We start from the raw sequence: 25,154 nt of genomic DNA on the forward strand, positions 1-25,154 counted from the left end.
GGGCTGTGCTCTATGCACTGGATGTGACACCTACCTACATGACATCAAGATTCTGATCAAACTTATGTTATGGCTGTAAGACCTGTGCCAGCCACTGATGCCTTGTGTGACTAAAATTATAATAATGAGGGTATTACATGCTGAAATATGTTTATGGTTACTGAGGGACTGGACACAGTCCCTGTCCTTTAAGGGGCTCATAATCTAGCTTACCCCCATTTTATAAATAATGAATCTGAGGTCCAGATTCCAAGGCTTTTCCCAGGTTAACAAGACACTTGTGAGAATCTTCCTCATATTTCCCCTAAAACCTTCGTTCTCCACCCCCTTGTCTTACTTTGGGGGTCTCATCTCCATCCTCTCCCATTTTCTTTATATCTTTTCAGTTTAGTGTTTTTCAATTCTCCAATCATCCCATTAGTGTATATTTCCCAACTCACAGGACTTTATTACTGGAACTTACTAATATATCAAACGAAGGCAGCTATTTCATTTGTTTTGTTATTTTTGCATGCACAATGCAACTGAAAAAAAATGCTAATAGTCCAATGAAAAAAACCTATTTGGGCTTTCGATAGCTGATGCCAAATAGTGAATTATAATTGTTCTGTATCACAGCTTCCTAATTGTCTCCTTTGTCTGCCTTAATATCACACATCTGTTTGTGTGAATCTTACTAAACTCTAAATTAGAAACAAAGCTTTTGAACAAGAGGCAACATATGCCATCCCTTGTCAATGATTGCCCCAGGCCAAGAAAAGAGAAGTGAGTTCATGAATGCATTTATTAACTCCAGACTGGAATCTCCTTGTGATCAGGATCATGTCCAACAACTCTGTTATATTGTACTTTCTCGGATGCTTAGGACAGTGCTCTGCATGCAGTAAATGCTCAACAAATACCATTGATTGATATCATTGATAGAAGCAGCGTGGCTCAGTGGAAAGAGCACGGGCTTTGGAATCAGAGGTCATGGGTTCAAGTCCCGGCTCCGCCACTTGTCAGCTATGTGACTTTGGGCAAGTCACTTAACTTCTCTGTGCCTCAGTTACCTCATATGTAAAATGGGGATGAAGACTGTGAGCCCTACGTGGGACAACCTGATCACCTTGTAACCTCTCCAGTGCTTAGAACAGTGCTTTGCACATAGTAAGCACTTAATAAATGCCATTATTATTATTATCATATATCACCATCTGGTTTCGATGTTTAGAGCCCAAGATCAGGTATTAAGTTACCAACTATGCTCCTCTAGCAACCTCTTCTGCTGAACAAACTTGCCAGTTTGGACTAGATACCTAACCTTTCTTTTTGTCTAAACCTCAAGATGAGATCTAAAACCTGAACTTCAAGTCATTCGGAAGACCCGAGACAAAGCTGTAAAAACCTTAGAGGTGCTCTTCAGATGCTCAGTAAACAGAAAGTTATTATCCAAGATCTCTATGGATGCATTGACAGTCAAATAACTGCCTTCATTCTTTTTTACATGCAGTGGTGTAGGTCACATTTGGAATAACATGTTTTCCATTATTTTTCATTCACCAACCTGTACAACCAAGCAACTCCATCAGTAAGTGAGAAAAGAGAAATGTATGAAATGAGTCAAGGGAAGAAAGAACTGTTTTGAAGTGATTTATAAGTTATTGAGGCAAACTGATTTTGAACAATGTTGGGCAATTGAGATTTTAGGGAAGCAAGCAGCAACAACAGGAAGCATGTTTAATGCAATGTCCGAGTTAACTGAACACTCAGGGGACACATTTCATGATAGGTTAATTTCGAGCTTGGACGTCTAATATAAACTCTGTGGACTGAAATATGCTATCAATAAGTCATTAGAACTGTATAATCAAGAAGTGAACTATGTGCTTGGGGAAGTACATTGCAACAGAATTGATATACATGGACCCTGCTCATTACTATAGGGAGACACATTCAAATAAATTACGGATACGTAGAAAGTGCTGTGGGGGAATGGAGAGGGATCGGGGAAATGAGAGTGTAGTTGCGGCAGGTGTCTTGGAGGAGATGTGATTTTAAGAAGGCTTTGAAGGTGGGGAGAGTAATGGTCTGTCGTATATGGTTTGACTATATGAGATGGAAGTGCAGATTAATGATTACTAGTTGAGTAGTGCTTTCTCCATAGACTGGATAGAGAAATGCGCCCCAGAGAATATGTTGTTAATCTAGTTTTAGGATTAGAAGCTGTTAATTAAAAAATGATAAAGAGTCCTAAATGATGTGTGCATCTCCTTTGGCATTTTATGATATTTTCCCAGTTGTTAACTTCAAGCTCTTAACACATGCTAACTCTCCACCCATTTGCCCTTATAGGATTAATCCCAACTATGATCATGATGCAGAACTGGAAAAGTATCAGAGAGTGGATGATGAGGCTAGGAATATTTGACACATAGGGAACTAAGTCTTAGCTAGTCACAATAAAATTGACAGTTATTTTAGAGAAAAAAAAGCCCTCTTTTGAAACCACTGACAGCTTTCCCACTATAATAAAAACCCACTACATTTGATATTTCCTCAGGCATGATAACACATCCCTTTAAATGCTGGGGAGAGTTCTTGTGTGGAAAACTTTGCACTCTGGTACTGTAATTCTTGCTCCTGAATTTATCTCCATAGTTTTTTTGAGAATGAAGAGAATATGTGAACGCTTTAATGTTAGTTGCTGTACTGTAATTTTTCAGGTAATTATGGGGTGATGTATTTGAATAGAAACTCATCTCATAGATGATGACAGAATGTAAATGTGCCAGTGTGCACTCCAGATAAGCCCTGTTTCATTGATTTATTCCAATTACCGCAAATATTCAGTGGTCTAAATTGAAGGCATTTATTTCCCAGGTGGCATACCAAAATTTGAAATCTGTTGCTACCATCTACTGTAAATGGACATTCATATAAACAAGTGAACACATAAACAATCCTCTTTTCTCAGGATTTGATTCTGGGTGGGGGAGCGTCTTTGTAATCATTGAGTAGGATTAGGTTTTCAAAAGGCGAGAGTTTTCAGATGTGCATCACCGATTTTGGGGGAAGGCAAAAACAAAGAATTATCATTTGTAATTCTCATGAGATTAAACCTTGAAATCCTACATTCTCTTCCATGTACAGCATTGGCAGAAAGATAAATTAGTGACAGGGAGTTAGGAGAGAGAAATTAACATAGAGAGAATGTTCGCAAGAGGTGATACATAAAAATGATAATATTATATCATATGTTCTACCTTATTAGCAACCACGATGAACATGTCATCGAGTATTTATTTCACTGAACCATTATATAGGACATAACGTATTACTGTGTATGACCAGAGATGCCTTCCCATATATACTTGAAGAGTGTAAAAAATTAAATAACAATTATTTTTAAAATCACACTGTATAATTGCATTTTATTGTAGGAAAATCATCAACATCAATTAAAATGTACTGCATTAGTTCATTTGTGCCATATACCTTCTAACAAACATGAGTGAAAAATACAAAAATTCAGACTACCACTCATTTGAATTTCCATCAAGTCAAAAGGGCAGTAAGTAAATTGATGTTGATCTGTTGATATTTTCATGTTGAATATTTTTAAAATGATATAGTTTGGACCTTTAAATGGACAGCATGATCACCAATAATCTGTTGAATTTGCAGGACGCAGGAAAAGACAACTGGAAGTATGCATTAGGGATATTAGTTCTCAGATGGTAGCAAAATAGCTAGTCTGGCTCTTTACGTGGATGGCACAATAGAACTTCTGCATAGATAATCCTGTAAGGAGTATCTAAAACCTGAATATTTAGGGAGAGGAATGAAGTCTATTAACAAGGTGTTTAGATAATTTATTTCCACAGAAATCATTAAATGCTATTTTAAGGGTACTATTACTTAAAACTTTTTGAAATAATCTACTTTTTTTTTTACTTAAACATGAAATGCCACCAAGAGCAAACCAATTCAAGTACCATTTGCCTAGAAGATTTTCAAAGGGAAAAATATTTTAAGTGCATTCTAACCAATTATGATATATATTTCCAGTTTTAATTTTTGCAGTGACAGCCCTACTTGAGTTCCAGCTCCTATTTATTGAATGAGAAGTCAGAAACAATGACAGGCATAGCTCCTTGAAAACCCCCATTTTAATGGAGTTTATCTTAATAGTTCATTTTGGTTTCTAAAGTTTTATGAGTCCATGGTTTGGATAAAAAAGAACATTTTGTGTAGGAGTTTAGATGAGTATATTTAGCTGTCCCTCAGAATTGAGGGTAAGCTCTCATACCCTTGATACTTCCATAAAGCATATTTGTACTGAATATTGTCAATAAATTGTATTTATTGAGGATTTGCCATGTACAGAACACTGTACTAAGTAAGGGTTTGGGCAAGTTCAATACAAATACGATTGAATGAATGAATGGTAGACCCATTCCCTGCCCCAAATGAGCTTTTCAATAAAACACAACAATATGTTTCTCTCTTGGGACAGAACTTATCTTGCTTACACTATTGTATCTTCCCAAGCACATAAGCACAGTGTTCTAAATTAAGTAAGTTCTCAGTAAATACCATTTAATGATTGATTGGGACAGTTCTCTAACGGAGGTGCATGCATGCAACTCCTCCAGGAGGCCTTTCCTGATTCATCTCTAATTTCACCACTTTATAGCCTCCAATTTACACTTAAGCCATTCTGAGCCACCTCAGCATTTAAATGCTACAGCTTCATAGCAATTTTGTGCATGCCTTATAGTCAATCAGTGATGTTGATTGAGTGCTTACTATGTGCAGAGCACTGTACTAAGCACTTGGGAGAATATAGTACGACAGAGTTGGTAGACATATTCCCACTCACAAAGGAGTTTATAGTCTACGGTTATACACTTTCTCTCCCATCTGTAATTTTTTGAAATTTCTCCCTCCCCTTCTAGATTGCAAACTCCTTGTGGGCAGGGATCAAAGCTTCTAGTCTGTTGTTCTTCACTAAAGGTTTAGTACAGTTCTCTGACAAAATGGGCATTCAGTAAGTGCTATTGACTAACTGCAGGCAAGATGCACTTACTATGGTGTCAGTTTTATTTAAAACAAGTTCATTAAGGACATACCAAGATTCAGTGACAGAAGGAGATCCAGCCTTGTTCCTAGAGTTTACCAGATAAAGACATTTTTTTAAGTCTGCCATTCTTTGTTTTTTTCTTATTCTAAGAAATTTCATAATCATTAATGTTTTTTCTTGGGAGTGAATTTCAGTGCTTAGGAACTCCTGTATGAATAATTCAATGACTTCTGATGATGCTTATTACCTCTTCAGTTGAAGAATTTCTCATCGGATTAAATTATATTCTGACACTAGCATCTGTATTCTTTGCATCTGCAAGAATGGCTGTGTGAAATAGGTTATAGTCAAGACTGAAACTAATATCCAGCTTTGTATTGCTGGGAAGAGATTGACAATGCCCCTCTGACTCTGAGACGTTCAACCAAATCCAAATTTTAGGATGTTGATCAAAAATTTTAGGGCAGCCCAAAGTTTTAACAAGTTGCCAGAATCCAAGTCTACTTATGGTATATATCAGGTATGTATCCACTAAGTAGTTCTTGATATCTTTCCCTACATTTTTCCCATGTCTGAAATGGATCAAAAATATGTCTGATATGGCTAATTCTGGTATGACAGTATATCGCAAGCATAGGAATGTATATAAAACATGTTATTCAGGCAGTACCATGAGACAACCAGGTGATGTTCCTTGAAAATGTGGTTATAATAGTAATAATAATGATAGTATTTGTTAAGCGCTTACTATGTACTAAGCACTGTTCTAAGCACTGGGTTAATTACAAGGTGATCAAGTTATCCCACATGGGGCTCATTTTCCAGATAAGGTAGCTGAGGCACAGAGAAGTTAAGTGACTTGCCCAAGGTCACACAGCAGACAAGTGGCAGAGCCGAGGTTAGAACTCATGAGCTCTGACTCCCAAGCCCGGGCTCTTTCCACTAAGTCACACTGCTTCTCACTAATGTATTGTGAAAGGCAGTACTATGGGCTGTGTTTTCTCATAGACTTAAATCTATTAGTGGTATTTATTAAATGCCTACTGTGTGGAGAACACTGAACTAAGAATTTGGGAGAGTACAATAGAGCACAGTTGGTAAGACACATTCCCCACACATGAGGAGTTTACAGACTAAAGTGAAAAATGATACATATGACAGAGTTGCCCATGACAATTTAGTTTTTGAGATTGAGGAAAGTCTAAGATTAAAGATTGAGAAAATTTCAAGAAGAGTGTTTTTAGTGGGTAGGAAACCATAAAATTTATCTATGAGTGTGTTTATTAATAATGAACATCCAACAGTCATTTATATTTGAGTGCTTACTGGGTGTAGAACACCATACCAAGCACTTGGGAGAGTACACTATAACAGAGTTGATGGCCATGTTCCCTGCCTACAATGAGCTTTCAGTCTAGAATCACTGACAGTTGTGATCAAGCAGTCCTGTCCTTACTCAGCTCACCCACAAGTCTTCCAGGGTGGTAGCACGGAGGGGACAACAGGATTCATTCAGTCCTATTTATTGAGCACTTACTGGGTGCTGAGCACTGCGCTAAGCGCTTGGGAGAGTACAATACAACAAAATGGAAAACTATTAAATCATAAAAGAAGTATGTCATACGGGACATTCTTTAGTTCTTTATAAAGAAAAAATCAGGCTTGCTGGAATTACACTGACTTCCAAGGTTATATATACTGCAGAAGAGAGAATTAGAGGAAGGCAGTAATTTAAATGAAGACCTTGAAAGACTTTAAGTATTCTCGACAGGATGTTTGGTATATCAGTTTCAAGAACATTCCAAATAGGTGAAATTACATCAACAGAAAAGAAACCAGATGGTAAAAGTACTCCAGTATTTAACTCATGCTTCAGTTAGCATGTCTTGGGACAATTTCTGGGACCCTGTTGGAAATAACAGACATAATGGATAATTGTGCTCTCACACAGTGAACTGAAAGGAAATCAAAAGAAAACTTTTATTTCTTTGGATCAAAAGATCTATTTGTCCAGTTTGGCATAGGAGGGTGAATGGTTTAGCCCACTCTGAAATACTGTTCAGTTTAGTTAGTTGACATTGTCTCTAGTGAAACCTGCCTGTTATTGTATACTTATCAGATAACCAAATTACTGCTTCTTCTAGAGGAGAAAACCCTTTTGCAGATGGGAAGAGTTTTGTCAGCTAATTGCAGTCACAGGTGGGGTCCTAATTCACTCCCTCCTTAATTAGAGGATTAAAGGAGACAATTGTAGGATAAATTAGTTATAAGGACTTTATCTGTGAATGCCATAAAAAGAGGCAGAGAACATGCTCACTTAAGTATGGTTTTAACAAGTACTTAAGAAGAGCCTTTCATGGTGCTTTAGTTTAAGACTTGAACTCCAAAATGGCTTTTATCATTTAGAGCATGTCATTTGAAATCCGGGAAAAGGTCAAAGCCAAGATGAAACAATTTAAGAGCTTCATTCTTCCTTCTTTTCATTTAACTTTTACATATGCAGTCATTGCCAAGTTCAAATTTCCTAGTTTATTCAGGGTACTCATGTTACCTTTCTCCATTGATGACTAAATGGCAGTGATCTTAGAGTATGTTTTATCCAATGCTCTAAGGGAAAACCATGAAGACCTGTTTTAGCTAACTTGCCTCTGAACAATTCATAAAAAAATCTTCTGGTTTAGATTCTGAGTTGCAGGGTCTTAAATTTATATTTTTATTCTATATTTTTCATGAGCAGATCTTATCCATTGGTGAGCTAGTCACCAGAACTACATTTGAAAATTGGGTGTAATGGACTTTACATAATGAGCTCTAATAATATAGAATTGAGTAGTTCATCAACATAGGGCAGATGCACTCATCCAAATGCAGATTAAGTATGCTACCCCTTCACTCAACTAAATAAAAATGTGAGTATAATTTTATGGTATAAATACAGGGACTTGATTAAATAACCCTTTGAATTAACTGGAAACAGGGAAATGATTACGATGTATAAAAGTTGGATAAATGTCATACACTAATTGCTGGTGAATTCCAAGATCTGTAAGCCCCCCTTGATTTTATGTTGTACTGTTACCCAGAGGACTGTTCCCTTCCTGTTCCTTTTCATATCTTGCTTGTGTCTTCTTCCCATTTCTTATCCAACTGAACAGAGCACTCCCCATTGCCACACATTTCCTTCAGGAGCCCTTCGCGGATTAATCTCTCAATTTTCCTCCCTATAGGTCTGGTATGGACTTACTCTAAGTTCTGAACAGATTTATAATCATGATAGTGTTTGTTGATTTGTGTGGAAAAAAAATCCCTACAATTATTTCTCACTGATTGTTAATTTACAGGTAATTCTTGAAAACTTTGTAGAGGTTTTTAGTGCTTTCATCTTCCTAGATATTTTCCTTCGCAAATATTTGCTTGGTGTGGCCAATGATGTGTTTCCTCCTAGTGTCTTCATATCAGTTGTCTTGTTGATCTTAGATTTCTCATTTGTCATCATGTACCATGTGCTGAGTATTGAATCATCTGGCCAAAAAAGTGAAATTGAAAGCAAAACCAAGAATGATTGTGGTCTTGTTTAGTTTATAACTGAACTGAAAGAGTTGTAAGCTCATTATGGTCAGGGAATGTCTGCTAATTATTGTACTGTGCTCTCCCAAGCACTTAGTACAGTGCTCTATGCATAGTAAATACTCAATAAGTACCATTGATTGATTATATTAGCACTAAGGTAGGGATTTGCATAGTGTTGTTGAGACTGAGATCTTGATTTAGGCTTTGTCATTATTTGACTGTCTTAAGCAAGTGAATTCAGATGCTGAGGCAGGATGGGAGCCCCGAAGAAAAGCTAGAAGAAACCTAATTTTTCACTTGCTCTTTGAGAATGAACTAATCTTTTTTTAAAAAAAGTCTTTAGAAGCTGGGTTAATAATACTACTACATCTATACAACTCACAGAAATGGTAACTGGAATAGCCTACTGATGGCTGCTAATTGCTTATTAACTTCAGGCCAGAGTCAGACAGTTGAAGAAAGTGACAAGTTCAGCTGCCCAAGACCTAAATCTGGGTTGGAGGGGCCAAAATTGGGAAGAATATTCTCCTCATCAGTGTTCCCTGGGTAGACACAAAGGGTGAGGAGATTGGGCCAGAGAGATTGGGAAGTCATCAGGAGCTCTGTGTTTGTGAGTGCCATGTGATTTAAACTGAAGTCAAGACAGTTTTAAAGAACTCTTGTTCTAGTCTGGAGCGAACCCAAAGGTAAACACTAAAATGATCTCAAGGGAAATTAAATAAAAAATAAGGAGAAAAGAGAGAGAAATAGTTGGGAGGAAGTCTTTTAGCCCCTTTCTGATTAGCAGTTTGCTAACTTTAGCAAATTAGAAATTTCTCTCTGAATTCTTTATATACATACAAAGAATTATACATACACATATAAGCTGTTGCCCCCTTTAAGCAGTGGATTTTTGCTCTTAATTTGTGACTCGTGATTTGTGCCTCCAAACTGTCTCTTTGCTAGTGATGACACTTGCTCAGCTCCCTTGGGGACTACATGCTCTTTCTTCTCTATACTCAGTCTATTTCTTGAATGCTAACTACCTACCATCTCTCTTCTCTTGCAAGTAAATCCTTCTTAATTAAATTTTTAAAGCCTATCTTAATATCATTAATGAACAGTAACTTAATTCCAGGTGATTTTTCTGAGTATCAGCCAAACTTGAGCTATTCACTTTGAGATGGGCACGAATCCTCCTGTTTATTGTTATTGCTCCAGGAGAGAACTCCTCAATGCTTTCATCTATAACCTTTGCTCCTGTTCAAATCAATATATATAGAGAAAATGAAATTTTGTGGCTAGCAATTATCTGCACTTTAGCAACCTCCTTGCTCTCTTCAATAACGTACCACTTTTCTATTAATTTTTGGATCAATCTTCTTGGCACTTTCACTGAAATATAGCTGCTTAGTCTCAAAAACTTTCTAATTAAAACATAATGATTGAGACCCAGAACATTTTGGGGGGATTTATAACTTTCTGGAAGGTGTTGTCTCAAGTTCCAAGTGAGGACCATTAACCTTAGCTGGTTTTTATTGTTTAAGAAATGCCAACCTATGATGTCATTACTGCTGCAGTTCCATCAAAAAAGGAAGACAGTATACTCATGAAGACTATACAATGCTCCATCTCTGATGCCATGTCCATTTTTGAGTTCTTCATTTTCATTTGATTTTTTCCATACACTATGCATATAGTAGTATGGTTGGATTTCTGTATCCTAAAATAGAGTTTCTTAGTATTCCCAAATTTCCCTCAAATATTTTGGGTAATAGAACCCAACTATCTTAAACTGTGATACTGAAATTTCATAACTAAATTATATGTAGTTCTGAAAGTAAATTATCTCAAATGTTTTGAATAGCAGCTGTTCCCAAAAGGACTCCAAATTGTTTTAGAATTTTGTGTTAGAATTAAGATTTTTAACCCTTGTGATGAAGAAAATAGCTTTGCCAAATCAACCTGTCATGTGGCAATTTCACATGCTTTTTTAGTGAAGTTGACAGTTATGCAAAAATGGAAATAGGATATAGTCATCTGCTAAGTGCCACATGTTAAATACAGAAGTCACTGTTTCAAAATATGGGTGGTCCATCAGTTGAAATTCATACTGCCATCCATTATGGGACCCTTTTGAGCTTTCATCCATTTTTTAAATGGTGTTGCCGATTGCAACACTGCCACATTCCGACTGTTCTTTAAACACATTCCGTAATTATTTTTACCACGAAAAAATTGCCAATGATATAAATCATTACTGAATGCATGCATGGATTTGGAGATCTATCCATGAGTCAGTACCTCATTATTAACCAATACAGTATCACTGACTCATGTCATAATTGATGAGAATGTTATATGTGCATATTCTGTAATGGTGTGATACATGTTTTTCTTTCAAATTCAAGTCCCATTTATTCCAGCTTTGGGTGTCAGAATTGATTGTGGATCCATAAGGGCAAGGCTGTTGTCCTGCAAGAAGAGATGACTGTTGAAAATGTCTGCGTGTGAGCCTGTTGATTTGTAAAGGCATATCTATATGCTATGCAGAGATCCATATAGTACTCTTAGTGTGCATAAAATGTATTCCCGAGTTTATATATTTAGAACCAGTCCCAACCTGCCTTCAGGAATTGCTTCCCTAATAGTTTATCAAGTGGCATTAAAATGTGCTGAAGTGGTATTCTTTAGGCAGCATTCATGTTTTGAATAAAGACATGACTGCATTAGTTCTACTTTGTTCTTTCTAGATTTTGTTTTTTACTCTTCCTAGGAAAGACTGTTGCCTTTCTTCCACTGGCATGTAGTGTATTTAAGTCCTTAGCCACTTTTGGTAAGCTCTAACTTCGGTTCATTTTGTTATGTGGTGATCACAGTTCTGGATGACGCTCCCCCTGGCACACAGGAGTACATTATGTTACGGCAAGATTCCATCCAATCAGCGGAATTAAAGAAAAAAGAGTCCCCTTTTCGTGCAAAGTGTCACGAAATCTTCTGCTGCCCTCTGAAGCAAGTGCACCACAAAGAGAACACAGAGCCGGAAGGTTTGTGCACTATGGATTGGTGTTTGTTTGTTTTTATTTTTTAATGTACGTTGCCCTCTAGTGTGCTGTGTATTTTTGGCCTGTGTCATTCTAGTGCCACTGACACAGGAAATGTGATGCGCTTGCTGTCTCCCTTGCTTGCCTGAGAATGTGTTATGGGCACTGTATGATACAGGTCATCTGCGATAAATGAAGTAAGATTCTACTGCTTTTCTCAAATTATTTTTTTTTCTAAGATCATTACACTGCCCTTTTTGGCTGCCAAAGTTGCTTGCTACTTTGAACAACATCAATCCAAGTCAGTTTCCCATCGCTCCTACATTTTCCCAAGCTGCACTTTGTTAAGGAATGGCATTTACTAAAAAGAAATGATTACAGGATTATTTTTCTCTCCACCCCATGGGGCTTCTGCATATTGCTATTAGAATGTTCATAATAGCTGTAGTTTGATGAAATAGGAGGAACATGTTGTATGTAATGCACGCCATATTGCATTTGGAAAAAATGCATGCAAAGAGGAAACTGTGATTAGGATGCTTTTCTTTTCAGATTAAAGGTTGGACAACTCTTACTTGCTATTTGTTAGACTAGTTCATGTCTTAAAGGATGCCTTGTCAGTGTAAATATTTTTCATATTTTCTAACTTTTTCTATATACTTTGCATTCCTTTTCAAGTAAAATATGGTAAGCTTTCGACACAAGTACATTTCCATTTCCAAAATTAGTATCATTTTGAGGGTAGCTGGGTGACTTTATCAGATATTTCAATCAGTGTGGTTTTGACACATCAGGGAATGACAGATGCTAATTCAAAATGGAATCTTAGGATGTTGCATGTCTTGACTGCTGATATACCATTTAGTGCATGAAATGGACTTGATGTCAGCTCTAGAAGAAAAAGGATTATATTTCCAGTAGTGTTTCTGTCAAAATGAGGGGCTTCTTTTAGTATAATACAGATTTGGGAAGTCTTTTGCATGGCATAAGTAATGATTAACAAGGCAATATATCTTCTCCAGATATTATTTTTGGTAAATTGTGCTGTAATCTATTTTGTGAAACCATAAAATCAAATTTTAAGTGGTTGTGATTGTTCTACTATGTTTTGACTATTCAAATATAGTTGTAATGACCTACAAATTATGCTTTAAAAGTAGAATTGATGATTTGCTTTTCAGACCTAGATCTTGCCTATGTGAAAGTAATTTATTTAGGTAGTGGTAAGGTGATGTTAGTGAGAATATCTATATTTTAGTAACTTTATTTTGAGGACTGGTTAAAAAATCACACAACTTACTGATTATTTGTAAAGTGAATAATTACACCAGTACAAACCTGTACTTATTTAATCAAAATGTGTTTTGTTTATTTTTTTCTCCTAATTATGTTGTTGAATTACTTCTTTCCGTTATCTTTGCTTTGTCAGGCATCACTAGTACATATCAAGAGAACTTGCTTAGTGAATAATTCTACTATATTTGCTTTCCATTACATGAGATTTAAAGATTTTTTCAGGATGCTCAAACTGCATTTATTCTTATCAACACAAGACTTTATTCTTGAACTCTTATCAAAGAAAATCTTGGATGATTTTGTGACTTTTCTTCCAACTTGTTCACTAAAGATATATGTTTAATGTTTCTCACAGCCTCTTTATCCTGCTAAGTGGCCTGGCACTGCAGGGGCAATGTGTGTGTTTGTCTCATCTCTGTGCTGTCATCAAATTGTCTGGCAACAGTTCTGGACCATTCTTAAACACGGGTCTTTTTACTGTGCATCCAGGAATCCACAATAATTAGTCCCACTAAATTAGAATCTATCAATTAGCCAGTGAGAGTTGATCAGTTGGTCAAAAATGTAATATTACCAGGTACAAGTAGCTTAGGGTTTAGGGCCTGATATAAATTGGGCTGGGACTAATTTTAGTGATATTTGTTAAATGCTCACTATGTGTCAAGTGCTGGAGACAAGTCATTCAGCTCAGACATAATCCTTGACCCTCAGGAGGCTCACATCCTCAGAAATCAACCCCATTTTATGGTTGAAGAAACTGAGGTATAGAGAAGTTAAGTGACTTGTCCAAGGTCAAAAAGCAGGCACATGGCAGAGCTGGGAATAGAACCCAGGTCTTCTGACATGAGGCCTGTGCTCTTTCCACTAGGCTTTGCTACTTTCTAATATTTATGGTAATGGTATATTAATCGATCAGTGGTATTTATTGAGTACTTACTATAAGCAGAGCACTGTACTATGGCTTGGGAGTATACAGTACTGTAGAGTTGGTAGTGATTCTGTTGCTGCTGTGTCCAGCCACCAGCTTTGTTAAGAACATCCCAATTAAAGTTGCTCAATGTCTGTGTAAGACAACACATGTAGACCATTAATTTTATGACAATTCAAAGAAAAGCTCAAGTGCTCAATTTATAAACAAAATACTGGAAAAAAGCAATCTGTTTCTACCATTTCCTTTCTGTTTGATATAATTATTCAGCCCTTAATTCACCCCATCCAGAGTCCCACAGCACTTATGTACAGATCTGTAAATTATTTTGTGGTACTTTTTTATGGCATTTATTAAGTGCTTACTATGTGCAAAGCACTGTTCTAATCGCTGGGGAGGTTACAAGGTGATCAGGTTGTCCTACAGGGAGCTCACAGTCTTAATCCCCATTTTACAGATGAGGTAACTGAGGCACAGAGAAGTGAAGTGACTTGCCCAAAGTCACACAGCTTACAATTGGCAGAACCAGGATTTGAACCCATGACCTCTGACTCCAAAGCCCGGGCTCTTTCCACTGAGCCACGCTGCTTCTCCAGTATTTAAGTAGCAGGCACTGTACTAAGCACTGGGGTAGATACAAGCTAATCAGGGTGGACACAGTCCATGCCCCACATGGGGCTCACAGACTTAATCCCCATTTTATATATGAGGTAACTGAGGCACAGAGAAGTTAAGCGACTTACCCAAGGTAATGCAGTAGACAAGTGGCAAAACCAAAATTAGAACCCAGGTCCTTTTGACTCCCCAGGCTGTGCTCTGTCCACTAGGCCATGTTGTTAGTCATATTATGTAAACTTGTTATGAGCAAGGAATGTGTTTGCTAATTCTGTTGAATTGTAGTCTTCCAAACACTTAGTTCATTGCTCTGCACATAGTAAGTGCTCAGTAAATGCCATTGATTGAATGATAACCAATTTTGAAGTAATCTCATGTGACTGTATGTATTTAATTAGAAAGGAATACCAAAATATTTGGGATTAGAATTTGGCCAAATACCAATATTATTAATTATTCTCAATTAGTACATTGGTGCAAAAGTACATACCCTGTAATCAGTGGTGTCTATTGAATGCTCACTGGGTGGAAAGCAGCAAAGCACCATACTAATAGTTTAGGAGGTTACACTAAAAGCAGAAGACACCGTTCCTGCCCTCAGTGACCTAATAATCTATTGGTGTTCCTGGCATCATGGGAAAGTGGAAATTATACTTTATTTTATTCTATACATTTCTTATTCAATTTTAAGGAATGTCAAAAGACAGATACCAATATGCACCCATAAATTATAGAATTAAGGTCTTCTAAAAGAGATTGTATTATCATTGGATTAATTACTTTTCTATACATTCATTCTCAAAATTTTTCAGCTTTAGAGGCCTTTGGAAAACAGAGGTTGAGAATATGGTTTTTACTAAGCCTCAGATATTCAGAAGCAGTGTGGCTTAATGGATAGAGTATGGGCCTGGGAGCCCGAAGGACCGGGGTTCTAATCCCGGCTCCGCCACTTGCCTGCTGTGTGACCTTGGGCAAGTCACTTAACTTTCCTGTGCCTCAATTACCTCATTGGTAAAATTGGGATTAAGACTGTGAGTCCAATGTGGGAGTTGGACTGTGCCCAACCTCATTGTCTATTGTATCTACACCAGTACTCAGTACACTTCCTGGCACATAGAAAGCACTTCACAAAAGGCATAAAATCATAAAATAAATCATCCTGGAAAACACTGTAATGCCGAATTTGCTTTCAAACTCAAAATCTGAGCCTTATTAGCAAATTTAAAGTATTTTACATGATCAGTCAGTGGCATTTATTGAGTGCTGCTTACTATGTGAAGTTCACTATATTAATAATAATAATGATGATGGTATTTGTTAAGCACTTACTATGTGCAAAGCACTGGGGAGGATACAAGGTGATCAGGTTGTCCCACGCGGGGCTCACAGTCTTAATTCCCATTTTACAGATGAGGGAACTGAGGCACAGAGAAGTTAAGTGATTTGCCCAAAGTCACACAGCTCACAAGTGGTGGAGCCGGGATTAGAACACATGACTTCTGACTCCAAAGCCCGTGCTCTTTCCACTGAGCCATGCTGCTTCTCTAGGCACCCTACTCACAAGGGTGCTTATAGTCTAGGGGTGGGGAGACAGACATTTATATAAACAAATCATAGATATGTACATAAGTACTGTGGGGCTGAGGGTGGGGTGAATATCAAGTGCCAAAAGGGAGGAGATCCAAGTGCATAAGTGATGCAGAAGGGAGAGGGGATAGGGGAAGAGTATCCAGTGGTTAGTAGGTATACCGAAAAAGTGTTGGTCTCATTCTCACATTTCTTTTTTCATGTTATTTACAAGAAAACCTATCTCCTCAAAGCAATTGTTATTCACAAGAAAACCCATCTCCTCAAAGGAATTGTAACGTTTTTATTTTAAAGCATTTGGCCATGTCTGGTCTGGAGAGACGCATCTCAGACTGGCAATGAGATCCATTGTCTTTAAACAACCAACGCCCCCTGCCAAAAAAAAAAAAAAGAGAGAAGAAACACTCTAAGGATGCAAATAGCTTACAAGTATAAGCATTTAAATCCTTCTTGTTGGTTGAGTTTATTCAAAGAGAACACCAAAAACTGCCAAAATTGGGGGAGGGAAGGTAGGAGGAAAAGGGAAAAAAAGAGGAAGGAAAAGTATTAAAGAATATATTTATTTTTTTCTATCTCCAAACATTACAATTTTGGGCCTCCCCTTCAAAAATTTCCTTAGCTAAACTGTGTTGACTCTCCTTGATTTCTTACTTCAAATTTTAACGTTATAAGTTATCCATGATCAGGATAACTTGTACTTTAAAAATATTACTCTATTATGGAATCACCTAAGCACTTAGAAATTTATTTCATTCTGCTTTTTGAAGTTGATGTAAGATTCAGGTATAGGGTGAAAAGGAAGATGAGGAAACTGACTGATTACATACCTAGATTGAATAATAAGTAAATCCTAGAAATCCCCAAATCATAGATATATCATACACATTAAAGTTTCAATACTTTTCCTCTTGAACTATGCATCGTCCAGCTATTATGGAGACAGTAGCTGAGGAAAAAAGGAAACCAATAGTAGCAATTCAGAGATTCAATTCACCTCCAACATAGACATGAAAGTTTCAGTACTTTTCCCCTTGAGCTATGAATTATCCAGCTATTACTGAGACCATAGCTGAGGAAAAAAGGAAAACGAGCAGTAGCAGTAACAAATACTGTCTCCCTGCAAATGGGATAACATTCGGTACACCCAGAAACTCTGTGGGTAGGGTACTTTTTGTTCTCTGGAAAATTCTTAGTGAAGTGTATTTAAAAACCAAAAAATAAATTTTCATCCATGAAGAACACCTGTATTTAAGCTTCCTTCTAGACTCCTTGTGGGCAGGGATCATTTCCACCAACTCTATTGTATCGTACTCTCCCAAGCACTTAGTACAGTGCTCTGCACACAATAATTAAGTGATTGATTGATATCAAGTCAGGCTCTTAGCATGGGAATTGACAGGTTTTTTTTTTAGAATCCTTAAGATGCTGCTAATACTTTTCTGTCTTAAATGAGAACATAGTACAGATTTTGGGTTTTAAGCAGTTTCTTCTGTTTCTTTGTTTCTAATTTTAAGGTATGTCCCTCTGAAATGGAGATGATTAAGTTTTAGATTTTCACTTACAGCTCTCCTGGTGATTGAAAGCTGAACTATCGCAACTGCTAATTGTATGCCTTTCCATACATCTTCCAACTCCCTTCAAAATGACAGACAGCTCTATTTAAATATTTTAAAAATTCTAAAATTAAATTTCTCACAGGTTTAGCTAGCTTTTGGGTCTGTCTGCCATCTGTGTACCCCCTTCATGCCCCCATTTTCTCACCCCCTAATTTATAGACTCATACCTAAAGATCCCATAATGTTTAACTTTTAACCAACAATTCCATAATTTCAATTCTTTTAATAAAGCCCATTTAAAATGGGCACTATACCTTTAGTTTTCAGACTTTACGTAGGTTTATACTGCTTTTTGAGTGCTATTTTTTCTTCTATGTATCTCTGTGAATATTGAAGTCTCTTACTCTTTAGAAGTATCATGTGCCCTCTGTTTTCCTCCTCCTAACAACCATCTGTGATTTTTTCCAGCCTATTCTGTTCTTTCTTTGGAGGACTGTCTCTGTCTTTATTTCAAGGATTTTAACTGGATTGGTACAAGCCTGACTTACTCTCCCTATTTTCTTCTGTCTGGATGTTCTTTGTATTGTGTGAAACAGTTTTTCTGTTCTGTTTGGAGTCTTAGCTGCCAGATCTCAACTCACTGCCCTTGAAAGTTACAGTTTTCCCTTTCTTTGCAAATTGTTTGGAGGCCAATGGATTTTTTTTTCCTCTGGGCATCCATGTGCCTTTCTCACCCTTTGGTGTTTATTTGTTCCCAGTGCTTCTCTTGTAATGCAACAGGTTTCAGGATTCAAGTGAAAATGCAATTTGCAATTACTTTAAATGTGGAGCAGTATTATAGGCGTTATTTCAATGCTAATTCTACAGTGAAGGCCACAGACTGCCAGAGCTCCTAATTGTCAATTCTGGAAGTGCCAGAGATGAAATGCAGCATAAATATCAATGCTAAGCACTTAGCTGCAGCGTAAAAATCAGTGCTAAGCGCTTATTCCAGTGCTCTGCACACAGTAAGCCCTCAATAAATACGATTGAATGAAATATCCTGTTGCTTCTCTGGTTTGAGACCCTTCCTATTCTTGTTTAGCAATAATTATGGTATTTGGTAAGTACTTACAATGTGCCACACACTGTACTTAGCACTGACCCACTATATTGGATGGTATTTTTTAAGCACTTACTCTGTGTCAGGCACTGTTCTAAGAACTGGGATAGGTACAAGTAATCAGATTCGACACTGTCGGTGTCCCACATGGGGTTCACAGTCTCAATCCCCATTTTACAGATGAGGTAACTAAGGCAGAGATAATTTAAATTACTTGCCCAAGGTCACACAGCTGAAAAGTGGCAGAGCCGGGATTAGAACCCAGGTCCTTCTGACGCCCAAGCCAGTGCTATATCCACTGGGCCACACTGCTTAGTATGCCCTCTCTTACTAGTCCCCTATATTAACCATTTGCAATGTTTTTTCCAGCTTTTAGGTTTCCAGTACTCCCCGCCTCGGTCTTTGGTGTCTTTTTCTTATCTTCTGTTAGGGTTGCCTCTGTTTCCTGCAATCCCCACTTGCATGTTAGTTCAGTTTTCCATGAAGCAAGTTTGTTTCTGTCCTTTCCATTTTGCCTCATGTATGCCAGTGATTTTTTCCAACCCATATTATTTCTGCTCATGGTCCTCTCATCTGTGAATCCCAGGTGGAACAGGGACTGGGCTTGACCCAATTATCTCAGATCTACTCCAGTGCTTAGTACAGTGCTAGGCACAAGTATCACAATTAAAATTACTATTATCTCTCTCCAACATGTTGCCACCTTTGCCCTGGAATTGATCCCTTCTTAGTCCCTACTCCAATTTCTCTCTTTTCCCCTTGCCCTGTCCGCTCTTTTCCATCCCTTTTGCCCCTTCTGCACTTCCCATATGACAGCAACACAGCCCTGAAAGCCATAAGGGTCAACCTGCCCAAGGCTGGAGTAATTTTCTGTTGCCAGATTGTCTACTGTTGGCAGATATTTTGTTGGTTTTTTTTTTTTATTAAATTCCCTTTTACCCCTAAGCCTGGCCTTGCTCCATTTCCCCAACTCTGATTTCCTGACCCTGGCTCTCCAGAGTTGGGGATGGTAAGGGATCGTCAGCGGAGTGAGGAAGGACCAGCAACCATGAGAACTGGGGAAAGGAACTGGGATCCAAATTTCTTCCCTCATCACTTCGACTGAAAGTAGGTGAGGTACAGAGGGTGTCATGAAGTTCTGCTTCTTCACTCATCGTCTCTTTTTGGGGAACATCCAATCATCCACTGGATCCTCATGATGTCAAATGCCAAGCCAATAAGACTAAGCCCCACTGAAATGCAGACATTTCCATTACTCTTTGTGTTTTAGAAACCTACTTAATTCTGTTGCCTGCTTTTGCAGCGATATCACCATAGTCAAGGTGATATCTTGCAGAGGGTCCAGTTCCCAGAATTCCTGCATTTCCCCACTTGAGCTGAGTCTGTCGCTCCATAGTAGCTATCCCACTTGTGTTCCCAAACAGCTTCAATAGTCAGTAAAAGTATTTTTATTAAATGTTATCATTCAGAACACTGGTCTCATACTACACGGAAGGTAGCAGAGCACAAGGAACTACCCAGAGTTGACAGGTCGTATCTTTTCAACAAAGCATCCCATGGAGGTCCCACATACCAAGGTTCACAGGTTATGATCTATAGTAATAATAATAATGATGATAGCTTTTATTAAGCACTTACTATGTGCAAAGCACTGTTCTAAGTGCTAGGGAGGTTACACAGTGATCAGGTTGTCCCACGGGGGGCTCACAGTCTTAATTCCCAGTTTACAGATGAGGTAACTGAGAGCAGAGAAGTTAAGTGACTTGCCCAAAGTCACACAGCTGACAAGTGGGGGAGCTGGGATTTGAACCCATGACCTCTGACTCCAAAGCCCGGACTCTTTCCACTGAGCCATGCTGGTGAACACCCATTCAACAAGGCTTCTCCCCATCAAGCATCTTCCAGTCCCTCCCACAGGTCCTGGGATGACATTTCAATGATAAAGCCTCCCCTTCAGATTACACAAAGTTTATCTTTCCTCCAATCAAAGACTTCATAGATCGTTGCTACAATCTCTACCCATCTGCCAGAGCAGCAGTGTCAGTAGTTTTACTAATGGTTTCTGTAAGCCTGCAACTTCAAGGTGCTTGGCAGTCATACTAATACTATACTATTACATAAGAAATGTAGTCTTGCTTTTTCTACAAATTTATCATTCATTCAATTGTATTTATTAAGCACTTACTGTGTGCAGAGCACTGTAGTAAATATCATCTATTTCTGTCAGTTTGGGTAGTGTGGAGTGATTTGGACTTCTTAAAGGCAGAGTAATTTCTTAGAGACATTCCAGTACCTCAGTGGCCCACATGGTTACTTTCTGCTGCCTTCTCATCACATCCAGCGCTTAGTACAGTGCCTGGCACATAGTAAATACTTAATGAATATCATTATTATTATTATTATGATCTTCATTAGCCATCTCAGTCTGAGACATTAAAATTGTCATATGAATGAAGTCCCATATTGAAAAGAATCTTTAAGAAAGAACCTGGGAATACAGTTACTATCTGATCTTCAATAACTTTATAGTGCAGTAATACTTTGTAAAGTACTGCATCATGAATATTATTCTTATTTTATTTCATTTTTTAAATAGTATGTGGCATAAAACGTGTCCTTGGAAAGGTGCTGAGCAAGAGACATTGCATCACTTGTATTATGAACACTTACTTACCCATCTTGCCTCCAAATCCTTATCCACACTCACTCTAACTCATCAAAATCACAATTCCATTTCCACATGTGTACTTAAGGAATTTTACTTACAAGCAGAAGCTATTTTGAGATAGAGGCATGTTCCCAAACAGCGCTATCTCTGCTGTCAAAATAATTCCAAGTCTCAGAGTGGTACAGCCTTCACTGGACAGCTTAACTAGGCTCCACTTTTAGACTGAATGATTTGGTACTCTTATCCCAATTAATCAATGATGCATCTAAATTTAAATACTCAACAAACAAAGCACCTAATATTCAATTGTCAACAGCTCAATTTTCAGAAAAACTAATTGTTGACAGAACTTTTGCCACTTTGGCCAGCATCTTGGCAGACTATTCATTCCTGAGCAAGAGTTTGACTTCAAATCAATGCTATTTGAAACTCTCAATGGATCACTGAGAATTATTTGATCCTATTACAATTGTTTTAGCAGTTTTAAATGATTTGTTGACAGATCTCTCGGGCATTAAGGAACAGAACGTTCTATGAATATATCATCACACCTTTAGTTTATTGTCAGCTTTGCCCATGGCAATATCAAATGACCTATATACTAATTCAAATATAATTGGGTCTAAATCATAGCCGTATATTCCTAAATTTAGGAATCTACTTGACTTAATTTCTTTTCTTCAGGTAATAGATGTCATTCATTTTAGGTACAAGAAGTCCAAACAGAAAATACTTTTGCAATAATAATCTCATAGTATTTAAATCTGTTTGTGCTGTAACTAAGGAAATGGCAGTGGTCCTTCTGATTTTTTTTTTCCAATATATGTTATTCAGAATATGGATTATCAGCCAGGGACAATACAGGGAATTCTTCCTTGATGACGAACATAATCTTCACGAAAAACTATCTCTTTTTGACCTTTTCACCTTAGGAAGTAGCTTCAGACAAAACATTTAAATTATTTCTTGAAAGTATATGATCATTGATTCAAAAGGCATGAGTAATGTGTTGGAAAGCCATGTTGTAACTGACAATTCTTTTGAGCGTTCTAGACCTCTGAAGCTCAGACTTCGAAACCTGAATTATGGTATTTTCTTTCTCCCTTCAGTTCACCAACCCTGTCTTGGTTCACCGCCACCCTTTGAATCCCAGAGAAAAATATATATTCAAATTATTTTGATTATTAGGATATGGGGCGGTTGGGATTTTTGTTTTGGCGTAGAGGGCAGGACAATACTTTCTACAAAGCTTCAGGTATTGTCCTATGCTTGAAGCAAGATGGCAGACCTACTGGACCAATCATCTGATCTGGTAGGAGAATTCAGAATCTCTTATGTGTATCACTTGAGTTCATACATGCCTTTAAGTGTTTGTTACAATTACCAGATAATTGCTTTCATCAGATGAAGGAATTCTCTATTGGTGACATTCTCACTAACCCAGTGCATTGAAGAGGATGTAGGTGTGGGTACATGGTATAAAAGTGTCATAAACCAAGATAAAATTAGAGGATTTATGTGTGAGAGCTGAGGTGACACCCCCACCACAAGTCTAAAATGAGGGAGATTCAAACTTGGTGATAAAGGAGATGAGGAGCAGAATGGGTCTAAGAGATCTCGAGTGGACTTATTCCCTTAGAGGGTGGTTATAAGTGAAAAGTGAAATTAAGTGAAAATTTAAAAGTAAATTTTAAATAATAATCATTTTTTTCAATCTGCTACTTGTCCTTATATATGGTGATTGCTTTTCATAATAATAATAATACTGATGATGGCATTTGTTAAGTGCTTACTATGTGCAAAGCACTGTTCTAAGTGCTGGGGAGGATACAAAGTGATCAGGTTGTCCCACGTGGGGCTCACAGTCTTCATCCCCATTTTACAGATGAGGTAACTGAGGCATAGAGAAGTGAAGTGACTTGCCCAAAGTCACACATTTGACAATTGGCAGAGCTGGGATTACAACCCATGACCTCTCACACCCAAGCCCGGGCTCTTTCCACTGAGCCACGCTGCTTCTCATGCTTCATTATGCCTCTCATAATGAAGATTACGTTCTCCTAGAAGACCTGCCTCAGAGCTGTGGGAAAACTCTATTCTTTCAGCAGCATTAGCTTGCTTGAGATATTTTTAGGAAAAAAAATAAAGTTAAAAATGCAATTCCTGCCTCTCCCCTTTTCTCTGAACTACCACCAAAATACTGTTTGTCTTCAGTGTATTGAATTTAGTACTTTGCTTTCTTAAAATCTAAAAAGCCTGATTTTTGATAGAGCTGAAACAGACAGTCGAGTAAATGACTGTCACACTGATAGCATTCTCACATTCCTCTGCTTAACTGGAAAAAAGTGCCCCTTATAAACAGAGAAATGTTTTTTGGTTCATTGCTTTATTTCTTCAAGGGTTGTGCGTTTTTATGTGTAGAGTAGAAGAAGGGAATGTATGATTAAAATAGACTGGTGTCCCTTCACAATATTGTACTCTCATGTGGAAATGTGGTTAGTTCTCTTTGAATTTGGTGCTTTTCTTGCTGCCTGACCACAAACCTTATTTCTATTGGAAAAAAAGTTTCTTTCCACTCATGGGATTCTGTTTACTTTATCATAAGAGGATACGGGTGACATTAGAATGAGTTTCCACCTTATCTGAACATGGTAGCAGTAACTGTTTATGGAAGGGGTTTTTGGCTCTTGTAAGAAAACATGTTTAATATGCATGGACTTAAAATTTGTTCCAAAAAAAACCCCAAATAACCTTGGGTGTGTGGTTTTTTTACTCCCTAGAGATTGGAAACAATTAAACTTTACAATGCTTTGGGGGACCCTTCTCCTTACCTGTAACCTTTATTAAATGTTTCTTATGTCATCAATCAATTAATCAATCATATTTATTGAGCACTTACTATGTGCAGAGCACTGTACTAAGCGATGTCATTCGGAATTAGAATTACTTATTGATTGTTCTTTAACCCAAAGTTAGTTTTTTGTGTAAATTCCTTTGAAACATTTTTTGAAAATTCTTCTCATCCTTTCCACATCTTCTATGTGCTTTTGTCCATATTGCCTTCGAAAATTTATAGTGGCTCAATGCAGGCCATAGGGGCCATTAAATAACTGATGTAGCATTAGAGTTAAGTGCATGAAAGATTCATTCAGGTAAATCACTAGAGTGTTATTTTTAATCCCTGGTACAGTTAATTTGATTGCAATATTGTGTTTCCTTTTAAAGTTCTAGAAGAATAAAGAAACAGAATTGATAGGCTGTGTTAAAGTGCCTCTGAGTTAGATATCTGCATTGTGTACTATTGATGAACAGAAAATTCTAATCCTTCTTACTGTGGATTAGAAATTGGAAAATAGAATTGTTGGAACATAGATGCCCATCAACAGATACCCACAAAATATTTGTGTGAAAAATTACGTTTTCAATTTTTAACCACCCATCACACTGTCTTTCCTAGGATCATGATTTTTCTTAGATTCTTTCTTGCCTTCTTTGTCTATATGCATTTTATTTGGCCCTGACAAAATGTTTACAGGAAGGATTGGAGCATCCTGTCCAGGAGTTGTTTGGTCACCACTTTTTCCTGTGTGAATGTGAGGCAGTGTTGTTCAAATCTAACAGTGAAAACCAAAGGTTTTGTTCCAGTGTGGTAAAGCGAGCACCTCAGGAGGAACTGAGTGGCTCATAGTGAAATTAATAATGCCAGTTATTCCAGGCCTTTCAGGCAAAAGTATTTATTTTGGT

The 25,154-nt window shown here is 37.5% G+C and overlaps 1 protein-coding gene across 5 annotated transcripts in view; it reads left to right on the top strand.

Moving 5' to 3' along the window:
• FGF13 (fibroblast growth factor 13) overlaps positions 1–25,154 on the top strand; it is a 359,287-nt gene that overhangs the window by 165,372 nt on the left and 168,761 nt on the right. For 4 of the 5 annotated variants that reach the window (XM_038748477.1, XM_038748475.1, XM_038748476.1 and 1 more), the window contains one exon: positions 11,494–11,661. The exons of the other annotated variant lie outside the window; for it this stretch is intronic. In XM_038748477.1, coding sequence (XP_038604405.1) covers positions 11,494–11,661 — 168 coding nt within the window. The remainder of the gene's footprint in view (positions 1–11,493; positions 11,662–25,154) is intronic. 5 annotated transcript variants of the gene reach the window in all.

The sequence above is a fragment of the Tachyglossus aculeatus genome, chromosome 6, assembly GCF_015852505.1.
Source record: "Tachyglossus aculeatus isolate mTacAcu1 chromosome 6, mTacAcu1.pri, whole genome shotgun sequence".
Taxonomy (NCBI): domain Eukaryota; kingdom Metazoa; phylum Chordata; class Mammalia; order Monotremata; family Tachyglossidae; genus Tachyglossus; species Tachyglossus aculeatus.